At 41.3% G+C, this 21,286-nt stretch overlaps 1 protein-coding gene across 1 annotated transcript in view; it reads left to right on the plus strand.

Annotated features, from left to right (window-relative positions):
* The window catches only part of LOC306962167 (multiple epidermal growth factor-like domains protein 11), a 131,280-nt gene that overhangs the window by 44,971 nt on the left and 65,023 nt on the right, over window positions 1-21,286 (plus strand). The window contains exon 5 of the mRNA XM_079555243.1: window positions 4,995-5,087. Coding sequence (XP_079411369.1) covers window positions 4,995-5,087 — 93 coding nt within the window. The remainder of the gene's footprint in view (window positions 1-4,994; window positions 5,088-21,286) is intronic.

Here is a 21,286-nt window from a genome sequence, read left to right on the forward strand (position 1 = left end):
CGACCAGACATCAACTGCAAACCTGTGTGTTATAAATAAATGAATAAATTAGGTCGTTTTTCCATTTTGTACATGGTTTTCTCTCATAGTTGACTGCAGTCAATAATTGGGAGTATGTTTTTGGACCCAATTTCCTGATTTGATCTCGATCTAGGCCTGCTGGTACTTAAGGTTAAATATTCTATCAGGTGGTATCCCGCTTTACTAACATTTTACCTCCACTATTTACCTCCTTCTGTGGCTTAACATGTCCATGTTCAAATACTGTATATCTATTAGCCAAAATTTCTTGAAAAAGTTTGACATAAACCTTGACATGAACCAGCACTTCAGAGATTGTGAGGTTTTCTATGAAATGAAGCAGTATTTTTTTCTCCACTTTAACAAAACCTCCATAGACGTGGACTTCACAAAGCCCTCCAGCCTTGCTCTGGTGCAGGGGATTGTTATCACTTTGAAACTTTATTTTTTCACTTTCACTTTTTTACTTTTTTCAAAAACTCTTTTGACTGCCGTCCTTGGTCCTATACCTTTCATTCAACGTGCCTTCTTACTTCATGGCTTTAAAATCAACTCTATAAAAGAGGCTAGCTCATAATAGTCTTGAACCAGTGCATCACACAACAGTAAGTCATTGGATCTGCGCAGCTTTGAGGTATTGACTTTGCTTTCCTTCCAGCATCCAGCTACAATCAGCATTGAATTTTATTGTAGCAGGCAGCCAACCTTTTTCTAAAATAATGAGTTCAATTAACATTTTTTTTTCTCTCTAAGTTCATCAAAGCAAACGAAAAATGGTTTAAATACATCTAAAGTTAGGTTTTGCATAAATTCTCTAAGTTTTCTGCCACTTTTACACACAGTTTTGCTCAAAAGATACCCGTTGTGTGTAGTTGCCTTCATAAATATCCAAATATCCCCTCATTTATGTGAAAACTACAAATCCTAAACATAAATCCACAGATACTTTTTTGGCATTAAGTTTATTGTATCTGGACATGACCTCGCCATGATCACTAAAATCCTCCAAATTTCCACTCCTGATCCCTTTCCTTGTCTCCTCTCCTCTGGATTTTTTCCTGAAGTGTTTGGAAGTTTCAAACCTCTGCTGTCAGCACTTGCGTTTGTGCTGATTGTAGCCTATGGCGCGTTCGTTTGGAGGCGGGGAGGACGGTCCTCTGCTCCTCTGCTCCTCTCTGAGCTGAACTGTGTGAACAATACGGGCCCCGGATACAGGGACTTGGCACCAAACGCACATTTGTTTATACAGCAGTGGCCTGCGATGCGCCAAACAGATCTTTTCAGACACTTTCGCAGATAAGCAGAGTTTCAAACCCTGGCAGAAGGACGAGGAGTGCTCCAGACCAAAAGTACTTTTACTTCAAATGCCAGCTTAAAATGAGAAAATATACTCAAAGTGGCGTGAGATTAACCAGCTTCTACTACAAGTACGTTTCACTACAGGTACAAGTACTGCCCTGGTACTGCTTAAAGTGGACATATTCAAGCTAAAAACTAAATTTTGGGTACCTCAAACGACAGAAAGAGACGAGACACTGATTCAGGATGTTGAGAAAACAAGCTCTCTGTTTCTGCTAACAGCATGCTAGCGTGTGATGAACTCACATTGAACACAAAAGTGCTCTGTGCGGGTCCAGTAAAGCTTCAAAAATAAGGAAGATACTTTTATGTTCATCTACAAAGATACATACAGCATTTTTGGGAACACCCACACACCCAGACACGTTTGAAGCTGCATTGAGGGAAAACAAGAACTCCTCTTGTGGTCCGCCACTACTTTAACGAATGCATTGTTAAATGTGTTTTCTACCAGATAAAAATACAGAGGCACAGAGAAGAACAAAGTGGTTCAACGGCCCGAATTAGTAACAAAGAATGCTAACTGTAATGCTAACATCAGCTTCATGCTACATGCTAACAGCTAGCTTCGAGTGCCAGTTTTTTCACTTCTACCGGTTAACCCCTTAAAATACCTGATCCCGTATAGGACCCGCTGTTTTGTTCCGGGCATTTGGATGCAAGGTGACACAAGGGGGCGCCCTTCCAATCTTCTCAGTGTAAATGTGAATTGACTTTCTTCAGAGTTAGACTTTAGGTCAGACACCAGGAGTGACAGTAACATGACACTAAATGAGCTCTTTGTTTTCAGTAAAAAAGCTGATGCCTCTTTGCTCTTCAGTCCCAGAGAAGTGAAGAAGGAAGTCATGGAGCTTCTGCTTTAGACAGAACTTCAGACTTCTGCTGAGAACTGTGAAACTAAAGTATGTAGTGAATAAATAAAGAATGAAATGAGAATTCTATTTAAACTGATTATTTCGGAATTCTGATTATTTTTAATTTTTAATCACACAATTGATGCTTTTACAGGTCTAAAAAATATCCATATATATTATCTGTATGTAAATTCATGTTTTGTCCAGTTCCCCTGAGTAGTTGTGGGTCATGGTGGACCATGACAGATGTGGACAGGACTGTGGTAGATCTACTTTTACTTTGGAGAAAACAGTTACTATAGTAACTGTTGAAGAAATGAACCTCATGAGCTTCTTCTGTATAAACTGTCCACATCAGTCCTGCTGCACCACGACCCAGAGGAACTGGGATAAACATGACTATACAGCAGATACAAATGACAAGGGTTTGCTTTTGTGGAGTGAAATGATGTTCTGATCACATAAATTCAGGATTTGATAATTAACCAATATATTCATTATAGACAGGATTTTTCACACTTGAAGGAATACTTGAAGTTCAATCTTTTATTGTTACATGCAGCAGAAGTGTAATGTTCTAAAACAGAATCTCCATGACTGCCTTCTTCACTTCCCAGTCTGTGACTGAAGAGCAATGAGGCCTCAGCTTTTTTACAGAAATAAAGAGCGCACAATTTAGCATCATGTTACTGTGACTCACGGTGTCTGACCTACAGTGTAACTCTGAAGCCAATCAGATCACAGAGACTCTGAGTGGGCGGGGCTCAAATGTGACCAAACGCCAAGATCCAAGAACTGAGACTAAACATAATATTTCAGCGCTTTAACAGGTTAATCTACTGTGTCAAAACATTCACAAGTGCCCCCTTTTTTTGTTGACTTGACTTTATTTGTCTGTAATAAATGTTTATAGTCCACCACCTGTTTAGAAGAGTGAAAACAGACTCTCGTACTTTCTTCACTACAACAAAATCCCGGGATTTGCGCTTCAGCATAAGATGAAACAACCAAAGTGAACATGAGTTACTTGAAATTGCAGGAATGAAAATGAATAATTTACTACTACATTATCAGATGATTAAAAGCAGAAAAACGGGGCTACTGTGTGATGTTTTGTCGTAGCAAACCCCTCTGTGAAGGTTTTTCTTGGCCATGGGAGGAGTTAAATCGAGGAGTAATGTATGAGGCGCCACAGCACTTTGAGTAGTTGACCCAGACGGTCCAAAATACAACCAATGTTGCCTCCAATATTCTAACTAGAACGACATCCATACAAATATTCATAAGCACCTTTCAAGATGCTCAAGGACAGATAAAAACAAAAATGTATCCCAATAAAAGCAGAAGTCCAAACTTAGTGGTGACCTAAGAAACACACTCTCTCCTCTGACCTACTGCCCTTTTTAGAATAAGAGGGACACGAAATACATCTTGCTAAAAAGATTTTATTTGAAAGTGCAGCCCTGAACCGCGGGGACAGTAGGGCGCTGTGATAATGACAAATCGCCGTTCCTTATAAAAACACGGCTCCATTTGTTATGGAGAGAGATAGAGCATGGCACCTCTGATTGTAGCGTCGACAGTATGAAATATTGCAGCCATATTAGATGGTGTCTGCTGCTTATCAGCGATCGGACGCTCCAGATTAATGCATGGACCGACTCTTAGCACTGTCTTTCTACTGTGCGTCCTATGCTCATCTGACCGAAGAGACCGTTAGCGTTAAATCAGTATGAGAGAGGGATGGATTTGTATCGCAAGACACAAAACCTTTAGTAGTGTTTGTGTTGAGAACATTCTACTTTTACTCCGCTACGTCTGAAAGATAAAAATAATACTTTCTACTTCACTACATTTAAGAAAAGGCTCTAAATTTGGTCATGTGTTCGGTTCGTTTTAAAAGGCTAATAACACATGCTCTATGAACTATAGGTGGCGCTGTTCAGATGTTCGGTCAAATGCCGCTGACTCTCAACGAAAAGGAAGCTTTGATATCGGGCACAATTTTCATGCTTTAGAAGACACTTATTTTAATGGATTTGTATGTTCTGAATACTTCAGTATTTTCCACAGCAAATAATTCAGCGCTTTCACTAGAGAAAATGTTTGACGGGGCAAGTTTTACTTATACTGGAGTAATGTTGAACAGTGGTGTCTGTACTTTTAATCAAGTAATGAAGTCAAGTATTTGATCATCTTTGTAAATAAGCCATTATCTTTACTCAGGCAAATCTTCCCTCAGTATTTTTCAAAAGTCCTGATATTAGCAGGACAACATGTGGGAATTTATCTATCTTCCTTTTTCCTTTGTCTCGCTTTAAGCCTTTCATCCACACTCCGGACCATTTTTGCAGTGAATTCATTAAAAAGTGATCAAATTAAACAAAATACTGTTTGTAACTAAGAAGAAGCTGTAGATTCTCATTATCCTGGATTTTAAAGGATTTTGCTCCTTTTTCATGAAGAAAATAGTATTACCTCGTCTCATTTTACTGCGTTATTGGTTCAAAATAAGGCAACGCTACTCCCAAACTCAAAATGTATAATTTAGAAAGAATATATCATATATCCAAGTACCCCCTGCCAAGTGCTCGTGCAGTTTGGAAACATTGACATACTGTATACAATTGTAATGCTTTGCTTCAATTGTTTCCAGTATCGTGCTGAGGATTTGTTTCTGTCCTGTGTTGCTGCAGTTACTGAGTAAAACCTTTGATATTTTTGCTAACCTGTTTCCTTTTGTTGTCTGTGTTGTTGCAGCTCTGTGCACAGACGAGTGCGCTCACGGCCGATGCGTCTCCCCGGACACCTGTCAGTGTGAGCCGGGCTGGGGAGGACTGGACTGCTCCAGCGGTCAGTGACTCACTACACAGCACAAGGGTTTACAACATGTGCAGTACATACATGTTGTCATAACAGTTTGTATTGTAGCTTTTCACACCCACTACCACTTCATTGTGTTTGAACTTTCAAGTAGCACCAGGCCATGGAAGACATAAGTAACTTTCACAAACACAAGGGAGAAGTGTGAACTCAAAGTCAAAGTCATATTTTTTGTATTTTTTTCTAAATTTAGAGTAAATGAAGTGTAGTTAATGAGCCTTAACTACAGACTAAAATCTCCTGATAATCTCCTGAGCCTCATATCATTTAAAGTTGTGTATATTAGTTTAGTGGCACAGTGGCTATGAATGGATAGCTTGCTGCCTATTTTCCCCTCCAGCATCAATTGTTTTTAGGGTTTCTGGTTGGTTTTCTCTGCCTACAGAATCATCTCATTGTTGCATTGTAACTGGTTTCTGGTGGGTTGCGGTAGAGACCCTACCAGAAATCCTGAAGAACAGTTAATCCAAGAGTGTCAGGAAAGCAAACCACCCATGGGTCACTAAAAGGTCAGATACACAGTTGTTGTTTTTTTGCATAAAAAGTTCCATAATGCCCTTTGCTTTGTTCATGTGGCAGAAGCTCTGAGAGGCAGTGCCATTGGATTCACATTTTTGTCACTAAAAGTAGACTAAAATTGGGCTAAAACTGAAAGAATCGTTTGTTGAAGTCTTGACAAAAACTTAAATAAAGATATGTTGTCAAGATTATGGTAACGCTAGTCCATCCGCTTTGCCACTCGAACACTAATCTAACTCTCACGGCAAACAATAACTGAGTGGATTTATATCAAAAGGCTAAAATAATGTTGGGTTTAGTGTATCGCCGATGGCACATTTACCACGGCAGCACATTTGACACTAAATCCATGCTGTTGGTCTTTGCTGCGCTGTTATTGAAACATAATAGTTGTTTACTGCCGCAGAGACAGTGCAGGTGAAGCCATTTACTCGCCGCTTAATGACAGGACTGACATTTCAGACGGTCCCTCAGTCAATGGACATTTTCACAGTTCACAGTCTGCAGAACAAAATCACTTGCTCACTTGATTACACGTGCAAGTATCAATTTGTGTGCGACACTTGCGAGTTTGCGGTGATGTGAAGGAAATTTGTGAAAAATATCCAACACTATTACTGTGCTATGCTTTTAATCAATATCGAGTTTGCTTTATTATTGAATTATCAAGTTTTCTAAGACCTCATGACACCAAACATGTCAATATTTGTGAATTAATATGCTATGGAAAGACGGGGAACCATGATGTAATAGTTATTTCCTGTAACATTGGGAACATTGTAGCACAGTGAATTGCTAGGCTTCAGGTGACATCACAGCGTTCTAAAGGCTTATTATATTTATTTATTATATAGGTGGGGGGCAGGTAAAATTAGGATTTTTGTTTGTACAGAGAGATCATGGACACAGTCAATGATATTAATGATATTTTTTATTATTCATACTTTTTCTTTTTAGATGCGACTTGTGAAAGTGTAATGCACTTAATAGGAACAACTGGCTCCTGTCCCCACATGGAAGTGTGACATCATCACATTCTAAAACCTGAAAACAACCAATACGAGCTTTCGCTTTCAGTTAAAAAGGCACACTGACAAATCCACGGCGCGGTGATGAACACACCATGAGCGCAGAACTGCTCAGAACGGGTCCGGTGAGGGATTATGGCTTTAAAAATGTGGAGGAAAGTCTTGTCTTTCATCTATGTCCAGATAATACAGATGGGAGCACTTCAGGAGAAGAAAAACTGCGAGAACGTAACTTGACCAAGCTGCACACTGCCCTGCCGATATGTGACCATTGAATTTGCTTAACAATTCCACTGCAAATGCCCCTTAAACTCTTCATTAGCCCGTCTCATTCTCTCCCATAATTGCCCCCTCACCTCTGTAATGTTATTGGTCTCCGTGCCTTAAGCCGCTCATATCGCGCTCCACTCCAGGTCGTGGATATGCAGCAGCCGAGGTCCCAGAGGCCGTTAGCTTATTGCGCCGCGCTCTGTTTACCTTTGTTTATTGTAGTTTGGGCCAAGGGACCAGACCAGGGAGGTTATTGGAAGGTGAAAGGGCCAAATCCTACAGTAAATGAACTGACTTATATTTTCGGTTTCCTTCACTTTGTTCTACCTGGTTGTGCTCTGTGTTCAAACAGCTTCACCAGATCGTCACCACTGTTTCATTTCTTGCCCAATCGCTGCCAGCTCTTGCTTGGAATAGTGCACTAATAATATGCTGTAATAGCTATTTCGTTTTCACTTCTCCCATAGAATTTTTAGCTGCTGTTCATTTCCATTATAGACAAGGTTGTGTGGGATCACTGTTGGGTGTAATAATATGTCCTCAAATCATCTTGAGGGCAAGAGGGTGCACAGTTTGCTCAAGGGCCGGCCCTGTGGGCCCAGATTACCGGGCGGACAGCGTATACTTCCGGCTTCATGAAGACCTGAGATAACCTAAGCTGCTCTTTACTCTCCTTACATTGTCTTTGCCTCGGTTAACTTTCCCTATATGCACCGAACCCCAAATGATAAACTTTTATAATAGAAAATACAGTCTGTCAGATAGCGTCAACATCTTTAATCTGACGACAGAGTGGAAACAGCTTTTTTTCCCGTTGTCTCTGCACAGAAGCATTATATCTGCGGCTACTGTGCGAGTAATGCATACGAACCGTGTTTTATCACAGAGAGAGGGCCCGATCAGACGAGGAGAGATGAATGGGTTTAGAAACAGGCACCAACTGCACTCCACTCTACTCAGCAAAAGTCACACATCCAGTTCAGGTGAAAGAGGGGCACAGGACTGCATGTGTGGAATTTAGCTGTAGACAAAAAATGCTCATGATACTCACTTTGTCTTCAAGGCCCCCACATACTATATTTTTAATGCCATAAGCGCAAAAAAAATCTGTGCATGAAAGTACAGATTAAAATGTTTTTGACAGTAAAGTATTGTATTTTTAAAGCAGTAAATAATAGTTGTGCAATGTCATTATTTTCCAAGAAATGTAGATAAAATGTCTGTTTGTCTCCATGTTAATGCTTTAATGACATTTCTGTACTTTCTTTGCTTTCTCGTTTTAATCCTCACATTCTCTGTTTGCACTAAATGCGTCACACTAGGGGGTGTACGTTATGGAAATCATAATTTGTAGATGTTTTCTGGTGGACTGTGAGCATAATTAGCACACGCAAATAAAATTGGGTCTTTCTGAATGTTTTGTCACAACAGATTGTCCACTATAAGTGAATAACCTCAGTTAGCAAGCAGGCTAGTCCGGGAGACTTTTCAGAGTCCGTAAATTACTTATAGCCGTCAAACATTGCAAATTATGAACGATCCAGATGTGTTCAGCGGTTGTCAATCATTGACCACATTTAGGTCAAAGCCTCGTAGAAATCATCAATGAGATTTTACTTTAGATCAGGGGTGGGCAATTCATTTTCATAAGGGGCCACATAAGAAGCCTGAATTGAGTCGGAGCCGCTCCTCCGACAACAACTCAAACTTATTCTACAACTTTATCCTATTTTACAATAAACTAAATTGTGTATTTTGAATATCTGATACTAGTATTTAGTACGACTATTGTTTTCTGAAAATATTTAGCCATATCAAGCCAAGGAGCATGTGTGCTGTTTAGCTTATTCAACTTCTTATACTCTTAACTTCTACCATTCTTATTGTGTCAGTGCCCTCTGCTGGACACGTGTGGAATTCTTTCCTTCTTTTTTTTTATTTAAGCAGCCCCCTAGTGCCATAACTGGCACTAGGAATGGGCTAGAGACTTTTTTTGTTGACATACTCGGGAATTTAAACCATACAAGTTGTGGGCCGGATTCAATCAGCTCGCGGGCCGGATGTGGCCCGTGGGCCGTAATTTGCCCAGGTCTGCTTTAGATGCAAATTAGTGTATGAAAGTGTCCTCTGAGCTAAATGCTAACTCAAATTAAATGTGTTGCTTTTTGTGTGGTCAGATACACATCCAGTGGCCACTAAACATCATATTATACGATGTTAATGATAAAGAAACCACAGAAATGATGTAAATGCCATGAAAAGGACAAAACATACCTCGCCATATGTTAGTATTGCGCTTGTCTCCCCTATTCATTTGTAGGGGGATAGAACTTTCAATTTAAATCTGGTCCGGGATTCAGCGGCGAAACAGAATGTGTGCATTTGTATGATGATTTTTCCCTTTTGCGGTCTACTCTGTACCTATCTATCCGAGCCTCCATGTTGCTTAGTTTGTCTAACGTTTCCATGACAACCATATTCTTTTGTACCGTCTAAATGGATAAAAAACAGCCTTTGGGTAATGCTTTGAAGGCATAATGTTACTATTCAATACAAATATAAATAGATGTTGTAGTATGTTGTTGTATTGACTTCTGAAATCCTTTTTATTTATCATACATTTTGAAGTTGATCTTTTAAGAATATTCCTTTGATGCTCTCACTAATCAGGTTGCATCTGCTCAAGTAAAACACTTGTCTACTTATTCTATTGATGCGAGTTCCGGCTGCAAATCCACCGACCTGTTTCATGCAACCATTTTCTCCTTTTTCTTCGGAGGGTTTCACAGAAAGAGCAGCTCAAGACAAGGCCACTCAAGAGGAAGGAAATGTAGATAAGGACAAATCTAATGAACACTACAGAGCCAGAGATAGGGATTCTGATGAGACCATTATCGGCTCCTGCAAATGAAGGAGCAGCAAAAAAAATAATACATGAGCGGAAAGTACAAAATTACTCAGGAAAAATCCAAGGGCAAGTGGAAATATGTTTTTTAACAAGTTTAGCCTATGCAAGTCTTACAGATGATTTTGGAAAAAAACAAAATAGCTTGAAATTGCTTTATTGTGCATTGTTTAAACATTTTAAAATACAGTTAGATGGCTCTGCCTTAGTGTTTTATGTTTATTTTCCTATTTGAAATAATGTACGGAAAACACAGAATTCTGCTCCAATTGCAGGAGACACAAAACTTGCTCTTGTAAATGAGACGTATTGAATGATATCACAAATGAAATGAAAATGAAATGTAAAATACAGTGTTCAACATTATATTACAAATTAAATTGTTATTTGGGTGGTGGCTTGTGACAGGGTAATACCAGTAGAGAACCACTGGTCTAGTGCAGTGGTTGCGAATTCCCAATTTAAGAATCAATGTACAAGAAACACATATACATACATAACAATTCAGGAATTAAATAATGATGTTCTAAGTCTAGCTTTAAACATAGACCCTGTGCACGATAGAAAATGCTAGTTCCGGTTGATGAACTCCGGAAAGCCGTACAACTTCCTGTCCCCTTCATAGCGATGTCAAAATGGATGGTGCAGTGAACTTTTCTTTTCTAGATGCCTTGGGAATTTGAGTTTTGCTTTTGCTTTTATTTTATAATTAATTTTATTTATATAGGCTAGTTAACTGCAGCACATGCATAAAGATTATCTGTGTGCATTTAGAGCTCTCTCTGAGGTTGTTCTGTGACCTCCATGCAATCAGCACAGTCTGTAGCTAGTTGATTTTATACGTGCGTTTCCAATGACATCACGCATAGATCCGGTGGCCATTTTGAATACCAAAGTAGCATGATGAAGTGCTACAACATGTAACAATACCTCTTCTCTTTACAGTTTGTCATGTTAAGAGAGTCTCAGTCTGAGTCAGTGTTTAAGCTGCTCAAGACGTTAGCATGCTACCGGTTAGCAAATGTCATCAATCAACTGTCAATGGCTTCAATACGGTAAACACATGTGTGGCTCACATCTATGAACGCTGAGGAAATACTACAGTAACATCTCAGCTCTGACCTCCATCACATGTTGTATCCAAGACTAGATGTTTGGAGTTTGGTTCAGGGCTTTCTCTTGGAGTGGTCAGAGCTGAGCTGTTGAAGCAAAATGCTAACCGGTAGCATGCTAACATCTTAAACACCGACTCACTGGTTTCTACACATAAAAGTGCGTCTCTGGGGCCGTGTTTTTACTGTTATCTTCAATGATTGCAAGTACATAAAAATGCCACTGTCAATCAGTTCATTTGTAGTAGTACTACTAGTGCTACATAATGCTACTTCGGTATTCAAAATGACCACCATAACAACGCAGGTCGCATGACTGAAAGGCATGTATAGTCTCCAAATCTGGTAACAGAACGCACGTCAGGCTTGGACAACGTTACAAAATACGTACAATGTGAGTTCCAGGATGCAGGGAATCCCCACCACAAACATTCAGCGCGGTCACCGCCTGCTCAGCCCCGAACTCGTCTTGACCTGAGCTCCGGCGCACCAGGGGGGCGAGGTTGATGCACACACACAGAGCAACACACACATGCCAATCAAAACAAAGTTTTACAATTAAATATCCTAATTTAACCTCTCATTTACCGTGTATTTTAATTAGCAGAATACTTGCCGAAAATAACTAGCCTGTTCATCCGGTCTGAACACGGAAGTTAGCATTTCGTCGTGCACAGGGTCTATTGCGAGAGATGGTTCTCTAGTTCAATGGCATAGCTGAATGCACTTTGTCCATGTTTGCTCTTGACTCTGGGCACACCTAATAACCCGACTTCAGACCTCAGGCTGGAATCAATAAGTCAAACAAATAGTTCAGTCCAGATCCATACATACTTTTATAAATTAGTAATAAGACTTTAAAATCTATAACTTTTCGCAACAGGGAGACAATGGAGATTTCACAAGACTGGAGTGATGTGATCGTATTTTTTGGTTTTAGCAGTTGCAGTTGATTCAGTGGTTATTCAGTGGTAATTATGCAGAATATTGCTTGGATTTTGGTTGCGGCTTGTAATCCTAAAGTAATGGTGAGTCCCGAGGCCACACCAGTTTAGAATCACCCCCAAAAAATTGTTGGCATTTCAAGTTGGCTGAGTTTGGTCATAACTCAAGCAAAAGCAGGTCTTAAATACAACAAAATTATGACCAAAATATAATACGGCAAAATCGCAGAGGACCTGTAGTACCACCTCGCTTGTTTTATTCCCCATAAGTTTTCGCCTTTACTGCTGTAAAACTAGGATTATTCCAACAAACTAAGTATTAATTAGGAAAACATGAAAGCCTGTCATCTGCACTTAAAAGTTATTGAAGTTTTAAATCGTGACGTCAAGTATTTCTTCAGCACCAACATCTAATTGTAAGAATGAGTTATTTTCTCTTTATGTGTCGGGGAACATTAATGGATAGAAAGTCGGCCTCCATTTGCACCCATTGAAACAGACAAAGCCTCAGTCATTAACGTGGGAGCTTTTCAGAGTTAACTTTGTAATCATAGTTTGTGAAGCTTTTAAAATTGAGGTGATGGTCTTGTCTCTGTAACTGATGTCTTGTCTGTCAGCACAAATGTGGAACAAAACTTTTTTTTTTACCATAATGACAAAAACTGGTGAAATTATTCAACCTTACAGGCAAAGTGTTCTTGGATTTTTTCATTTTCAAACTCAGAGGAAACTGAGTTCAAGCTGGTTACACTGGTCCAGCTTCATTTCTGACTCACAATGTGTTTTGAATTCTTCAGAGTTAATTTCACAACCTTGAGGGGCAGAGTTGCCTTTTACCTGCATAATAAACAGCAACAACAAATTCCAAAATACAGTAGTTTGTAATTTGATACAGACTGTGCACAATACCTTTGTTTCCTCATGAATATCTGTGAATACATCATAGTGAGGGGGGTGTATTTCAAAAGGTTGCTTTACTAGCTCTCTCACTCTTGGACACACAAAAACACTGCATTAAACTCTTATTTCCGCATTCATGATTGGTAAAAATGTATTATACTTAGGACACACGACAGTCCACACAATTGTAGAAGTAGATCAATGGGCAGGGAAAGCACGTCTCTTTGGTCCTCATGCGGGGAACTTACATTGCTGCAACACCACCATGCTGGTTTTTATGCTGTAGAATTAAACATTTTAAAGCTGAGGCTTTGATTGACAGGCTCTGGCCAACTGTGGAGGCTTCCCGCCTTTTTGACCTTTTAAGGAACATGGTCTGTGAGAGGAGCAAGGTACAAGGTTATTTTCACACAAACAGCAAAAAGAAAAGCTTTAAAGCATGTATTTGTTTTTTCATTTGTGTTGCTGTGTCAATTGCTGAACATCTCCTGGGGCCAGATCTTGCCCGGCGCAAAGACAGTCTTGGTCAAAGCGAGGTGTCGATCTTGTGCTAGTGCTTTCGCCGGTAGCCTGAGTGAGTCGCTTAAGGAAAAACGCGGATCAGCAGAGGGGTGTACTACAAGCAGCGCTGACTTTACCTTTAAGGGCGCTCTCACATTTCCAACGTGTGTAAGTGCCACTGCAGCGCTTACCTCCTGATGAATGAAGAGCATCAGCGGTGGTCATCGTCGTAATAAGCCTTGCGTTTCCTTTCCGCATTGCTGCCCCTCGTGAACAGCTCAGTCCAAAATCCAAGGAGCGCATTTCACAAACAGGGCGCATAGCAAACTTTCATAACTTTCAAAACTTGCATAACTCTGCAACTTCTCCACAGCCAATGTGACAGTTTCTGATCAATGAAATCCTCTTCATTTGGTAAATTTGCACATTCGAGTGGTGTCCAACGGCAAGGACGGCAGCGAGTGGTTGCACGCAGCTGAGCGGAGGGACAGCTTCATTTCTTTGAGCTTTATTAAACATCAGACGCCGCATCGTGCATGTTATTAAGCTTTTGCGGGACAAACTACAAACTATCAGCACCCCGCAAACCACCACCTTTCACAGTAGCTGTCTGGGGAAAGCATGGGGAGGCGGCACGGGAGTCTGTCCACCCCCTGTCCTGCCCACTTTCTGTGGCAGGTATAACACTGAAGATTGCAAGGAGCGCCACCCGTCAACGTAATCGTCTGCTCTACAACCTGCGTTAAGAATCACAAGTTAGGTTGAATGAAAACAGTGCACCCGGAGATAAAGGTAGAATATGCAAACTCCAAACAGCGAGGTAGTCTTGGCCCTTGAGTGGATCGTAGTGTCCATGTTTTTAGTGGTGGGGAAACCAGAGCATGCAAACTCCACAAAGATGGGCTGCGTGTAGTTTGTTAATGAATGGAACCCAGGATCTTCTTGCTGTGTGGTGAGAATACTAACCTCTGCACCAACTTGTCTTCTTATCTCATCAAAACATGACATTACAGACATTGAGGGGAAACAGGGTGACTCCGTTCAGCAATATGAAACCATTTTGGGGTTAATAAACCACTTTTGAGCACTTCTGCCGAGGAGGTGACTGGAGAGGGAGTGAGACGTGCCACGCTTTCCGATCAAGCAGTTCTGAGTCCCCTTCTGAGCTTATGCGGTGGCTTTACACTGTCCCGGATTCAAGGAAGGGCATTGGTCCCCCGGGACATGATGCAAAACAATAGGAGACACTAAAGAGCATCCGGAGGCTCTCACAGCGGGACGTGTGGGCAGGACAGACCCCTCCAGAGGACAGCGAGCTTTAATCACAGTCTGAAGAAGCTTATCACTGCACACTCAGGTGACTTTGGAGGAGTGAGTGTCACCTCATAAGCTCTTTTAAGGGGAATAATATAGCGAAAGGCTAATGTGTGTCCAATTAAACACAAATTTAGATAATATTAATAAATTACTTCTATTAAGCTGCGAACAAAGGAGCAATGGTGTGTGGGCATGGGCTGGAATCTAAATATCCGTCCATTATCCACCTTTGTACATGACATGGCAGTCACTGGTGAACAGTCAGTAGCATCGTGTTAAAAACATCATGTCGGAAGAAAAGACTTCCATGTTTATTATGGGAGATGTAATTGTCTTGAAGCTGATGGCGAACATTAGATAAAAACTGAAATAGCATTGAGATTTTAAACAAGGCGCTCTAAAAATAACCGTCCTGTCTTTAGTATCAATACTTTTTAGTTGTTTCCTTTAGAGTTGTTTTTGATACTATCCATGAGCCTCCTCATCAGCTCATTGGATGAAGTGGGGTTTTAACTGAAATGGAAACTATTTTGAGTAGAAAGCATTGATTTGTTGTTTAAGCTCCGGTATAAATATTTGTTCTTAAAAATAATAAAATGGCAGTAATAAAAAGGAAGGAAAAAACAAAACAAGACATGATTCAAAGCAGAGATACACAAACTTTCATCTGCCCAGACACTTCCTCCAGCTCCTCCCAGTGTGTTTTCAGATTTGGTAGCGCCTCCCGGGGTGAATGTTGCTGCCAAAAAAGCCAAACTGCATCTTCCCCTTGGACTTGGATTCTGTCTTGCACAAGAAGGTGTCGGACTTGACTGAGATCTTGGTGGCACCACAATATATCCGCTTCTGTAAACAAGATTATAAATGAGGTTTTCAAACCAGAAAAGAAGGAGTTAGTCAGGGTTCAAATTGACTCCTGGTACATTTTTAATCCTTGGCAGTGGTGAATTTACGATTGATAAAAAGGCTTTATACCATTTAACACAAAGGTCTTTTATTTACGCACAACATTTTTACTAGAGGAAAATCAGGCCTTTCCATTTGAATGTCATTTATAACTTGTAGATTCTACATGAAGGTCAGTTAAATGAACACAGAAAGCAAAAACAAGGTTGCAAACTCTTCTTCAACTGTCTGGACCTGTGACTGTTTTAAATATTCCCTTGCTGTGTATTTGTGTTGCACTTGAGCCTGTCCTGAAGCTCCTTCTCACCGCTCTGCATAGCTCCCGCTTCATTAGCTTCATTAGCATCATTAGCCGCATTAGCGTTAGCCTCATACCTGAAACTGAGGTCTCACAGTGAGGTCAGCGGACGTTAGCTCCTCCTCTCATGGGCCGTGTCCCGCTCTGAACCCCATTTAAAACCACGACGCTCTGCAACTATCATATATACTCAGATATTAGCCGGGAGCGGAGGGCAGGGCTGTGCGCTAATGATGATCTATATGTGGCACAGTAAAGGAAGTCAAGGCATAAAGCAAATTAATGACATCATCTTGCCTGAGCCTCCTCGAAAAGAAAAAGGTGTACCTGTAAAAGTACCTCAGCTCAACGGCTGTCCAACAATCTATAATGTAGGTTGGTGGTTCAATCCCAGCTCCAACCAGTGCATAAGGTCAAGTACCTTATCGCGCAGCGTGATGCTAGCTCGGGCTAATGTCCTGTACTCATGCTAGTGAGTTGGTAAGAGCTGAGTCTGCGTGCAAGGTGTATAACAGCATTTTCAGCAAATCAAGAACTCTACAAACAGAAGCGAATCCACAAATTATCGAGCTTTTAGTCACTTTTTATTTGACAGCAACCTGCCCTGCTCATGTTTTCCGTTTTATGGCTAGATAGAATTACGCTAGGTAAGTGGAGCGTAATTCTAGCACATAAGTCCTGAGGTTTGGACTTAATGATGTCTGAATTCACTGTCCATTCACTCCTTAAAAATGGGGGGAATTATGCAGAATTTACATTTTAGAGCATTCAAGCATGTTACAATGTTTTTCTCTCATGAAAACCATTCCTTGCCCATCTTTGATTAATCTGTGAGTCTCCCCTAGAGGCAGCAGCTCCCAAAATGCTTCCCCCGAGGTCATTTGTATCCAGGAAATGCTTTCCTCACCTCTGCATCTCTTGCTAAACTTTCATTGCTTATGGGGAGATCGTTTTGAAAATCAGGAGGGAAATCTAATGGATACTTTTTTTTAGGTCAATATTGTATTTTCTAACCAACAAAGTGTTAGATAATGATGAAGATGTGTTGTGCAAAAAGCATAATACCCCCATCCTTAACATTTTCCCTGTAACGACTTTATTACAGTTTTTTTTTTTTAATGTGAGGTACACTAAAGCCTCCGTTATGCTTATGTCCACTTTGAGATGTAGACCACATTAACACCTTCCATGTTTTTCACTTTGTATTTAGACTCTCCGTTCCCTGTTGATTGAAGTCCCTGCCCCGGTCGGACCCTGTGACTCCAGTCGCAGACCGGCGTTAGCATTAGCCACCAGCGAGTCCAATTATCCACTTTAGCCGCGTCAGCTAACCCCAGCGCTTTTATTTACCAACAAACTTTTAATCACATCGCGGCCCTGCGCCTCCAGAGAGAGCTGCCTCCTTCTGCCGACTGCCGGGCTCGGGGCTGGACTGACACGCTGTAATAATAATAGCACAAAAACAGGAGGGAATTAAAGGAAACGTGCGGCGGTTCAACGGCCCGCGACGTAATTACACGTCAATCATTTCAGACAGGCTTGGGACGGAGGAAATATTGCATTTGTTGAAAAAAAAACCAGGGTGTCTTTGGCTTGTTTGCAGTTGGCAACAGAGGCTCATTTGTTTGAACTCACTTATCGCTGCAAGGTCGGTGGTTCGAACACAGCTCCAACAAGAGCAGACTGTGGCTCTGTCCGTGGGAAGTATGGTGGCACAGATTAGCAGCCTCGCTTTCCGTTTGCCAGCCTCAGGGCAGATGTGGCTTACATATCTTCATGCGCAAGTGCAGTGCAAAGCCAACGATAGTTTAAGTGACTTCTTGGACTTGTGGAGAACCGAAACTTGCAAAAGCAGCCCCACCCGTCCGTCAGCGCTGCATATATACGGCGTCCCGTTGCGTAAAACATTTATAAAGGTGTGAGTCTTTGAGTTCGACGGCTTGTCTTGGCGTCACTTTTATTACGGCGGATAATGGGCCTTTCACGGATTTAAAGAAACGCGGCTCAAACACAAAGCAGTTTTTTGACGGCTGTTCGTTTTGCAGCGAGGCCCCTCGGGTTTGCTCCATTAATCTTATTCACCGCGAGACGGACCGGCTCCTCGCCCCGGAACCCTTTCATCAACGCTCTCCCCCACTGCACTGCAAAACAAGCATATTCACCACAGTAGTTTATACTTTATAGTTAGCTTAAAAAGTGTGTTGGGCCATTTTGTGAAGAACTGTCAAACCTAGACTAACCTAGACTAAACCAAGACTAAGAACAGTTTAAAAAGTGTCTCATCTGCAGCTTAACCTCTGAAGCCCCGCCTTAACCGAGTGCATTTTCTCCCGGTCAGCTTCACCTCGACTGGAGCTCGACAGCCTATAGGCCAGAGTAACTTCTCATTTGAAAGTTAAAACCTCAAAACTGTCAAATTTTTGTCATATTTTTGGATTTTTTTCGTCATGTTTTGGTCACCTTTTTTGTCACTCTTTCGTGGCTTTCTTGTTGTTGTTTTTTTGTTGCTTTTCCATCACTTTAGTTGTGTTTTGTCACTTTTTAGCCTCTTTAGCCTTACCCGTGGGCGCCAAGCATGTCAATATTTGCGAAAGAAAAGTCAAAATGTAATGTCGTTCCCTCACAAAAACATACAGCTGTGAAGGACTAAGTGCCTTATGTGTTTTATCACTTTTAATTCTATAACAGGCAGATAAATAAAATATTGTGTGTGCTCTTTAACAAACATGACTCGTCTGGATTCAGATTTTACTCCGCAGTTTTTTGCAGTGCTTCGTTGCGTTGGGCGGCTCTGTGACGGACGGCCCATTACGCTCTCACCCCCCCTCCCTCCCCCCCTCCCTCCGCCAACCATCGCCGACTCTGATTAATTTCTCCAAACCAACCTGTTTATCGCCAAACAGCCAGAATCTGTCTCTCCTCTTCTCCTCCTCTTCCTGTCTCTCCCTTCCTCTTTTGTCTTTACTTCTTCTCTTCTCCTTTGCTTTCTCTCGCTCTCCCTTACTCTATCTATCCCCACCTCCTTCGCTGTTTTTCTTTACCCCCTTTTCTCCCCCCCTCTCCCTCTCTCTCTTCTCTTCCCCCCACACATCACTGACTTCACTTTGACTTTGAAAATGGCGGAGAATTATTCATGACTATTACGTTTTTATGCTGAAGAGACTTTTGATTTCCGTCTCTCTTTTTTTTTTCTTCTTCTTCTTCTTCTTTTTCCGCACTTGAAGGCGTCTTGACCTTTTTTTCAGTGGGCCGGAGCCGCGTCGGGCCAAGGGGAGGGAGCGTTCTCGCGTCCTATAAGAGGACCCTAAAGCGTCTCAAAATCCAGACTGAGTGCACTTGAGAGCTTTGACATTACAGGGCAACGTAATGGGACAGACTCTAAAGAACACGCCTAAGGAGGAGTGAAGAGTGAAGAGTTACGTAAAATCAATGAATTAATGATGTTTGGTCATGCATTTTAAGATGTAAACTATTTTTTTGGGGTCAGAGATATTCGAGATATATTATTGGATGACAAAGTGGTGAGGAGAGTTGAGTTTGCCTTCCCAAAGTTTGATCACTTAGACACCAAAATGGCAAATGGCGTCATGGTAGCGCCGCGGTTAGCGCCTCCTTCACAGCTAGAAGGTCCTGGGTTAAATTCCCACCTGTACAGGGCCTTTCTGTGTGGAGTTTGCATGTTCTCCCCGTGTCTGTGTAGGTTTCCTCCAGGTACTCCGGTTTCCCCTACCACTAAAAACATGTGCAATAGGTGAATCCTCCAGCCAGGTGATTCTGACCATCAGCCTGGCTCCACATCATGGAGGTGGGTCCCCGGGCCCGGCACTGCCATCGAAGGATGGGTTAAATGCAGGGGACAAATTTCCCTATGGGGACAATAAAGTAAACAAATAAAGCAAACTGGCTTAGAGGTTTTGGGTTTTAGTAATATTTCATTTGTAAATCTTTACTTACTGTTGATTCATTTAAGATGAAACTCTGCAGGTGAACGGGAGAGATTCAGCTATAGATTACTGACATATGAAAAAAATGTGTGTTTCAGATTATCCTTTTATTGTAGACAGCCTCAGGCAAACAGATTTAGACACATTTGTGAGCATTGACAGATGGGTCTATATATAGAAAAGGTTTCATATTTTTTAGTTCAGTCCATTAAAAATTATATTGTATAAAAAGATACTGTATTTAGTGCATATTGTTGGTACTATATTACAGGGTAGGTCGGCCCGTCAGGCCCGGGGGCCTTATTTGGTCCTCCAGCATCAAACCAATGGCCCCCAAGACGATTTTGCGAAATGTTATTATTGCTAAAGTACTATAAAATGCAAGAAGTACTGTCAGTATTTGTTTTAATTTTCTGGCAGAACATCCCATTACATCATACAGTATATAATGTACAACATACGCATTTGCAGAAAATGGTACTTAGTACAACAAAGTTGGGAGAGAAAGAGAAAGAGAATTGTCCCTCCTCGAGACAAACTTGCCCCTGCTATATAAGATACAAAGACTCAGCTTAATAAATCAGGCTAGAAAGTAGATATTTTGAAATAAATACACATTCATTCCAATAAATAAATAAAATAGCTTAAGTAAAATTCCCTTAGCAACTTCTCTCTCTAAGCACACTTCATTGGAAGTTTACCCAAGTATAACTGTAGCTGTATAAAGTTACTAAACAATCTGCTACGAGAAAGTCAGTCTATAATGAAGTACTCAAATGAAAGTACTCTTACTTGGCTCAGTTTGAGAAAAAGACATAGGAAACCCTGGCTATAAGATAAGATAAGCTTTTATTAATCTCACAATGGACAAATTTACTTGTTAAAGCTCTAAAACAAAAAATAGCATTGCTGAGATGGCCAAAAACCACATTTATGCATTTGTCCTCCCTGTTCCACCACTGAGCCACCACTCTCTCCTTCTATAAACTACTGTTCCTCTCAAAGCCTCAGCTGCCTCTCCCCCCTCTTGTTTTGTATTGAGTTCCCCCCTCATACATGACCTTTTGCCCCCACTCTTCGCCCTCCACTCCTCTCTATCCGTCCTGGCGTCTGTGGGAGGACAGCGGCATTAGCCTCTCTCATCTCCATGTCTCTGCATCGCGTCTGATCATTAAAATGTGATTAAACCCCAACAACAACAACAGACTGGACTGAGGCCTGACCCCACTCATAACATCAGCAGCGAGCACACACCTCTGCGGCGCACGCTAATGAACACGAGCCGTTACCTTCTCCGGCGCTCGGAAAGGGCCACAGACAACAGCCGCTTGTCGGGGATAGTACTCAGAAATGTACCGGAAATGATTACTCACGTAGTTCTTTTTCTTTAGGCGAGACACTGCAGGGGAATGAGGAACAATAATTAAATCAGAGATGTTATTTTCAAACTTTTGGCGAAGACGGAGGAGCGCTGCACTGTTGTAGAGGTTTCCTGGAAAACACTGAAGCGATACTGAACAAAATG

This window comes from Gobius niger (assembly GCF_951799975.1).
Source record: "Gobius niger genome assembly, chromosome: 4".
Taxonomy (NCBI): Eukaryota; Metazoa; Chordata; class Actinopteri; order Gobiiformes; family Gobiidae; genus Gobius; species Gobius niger.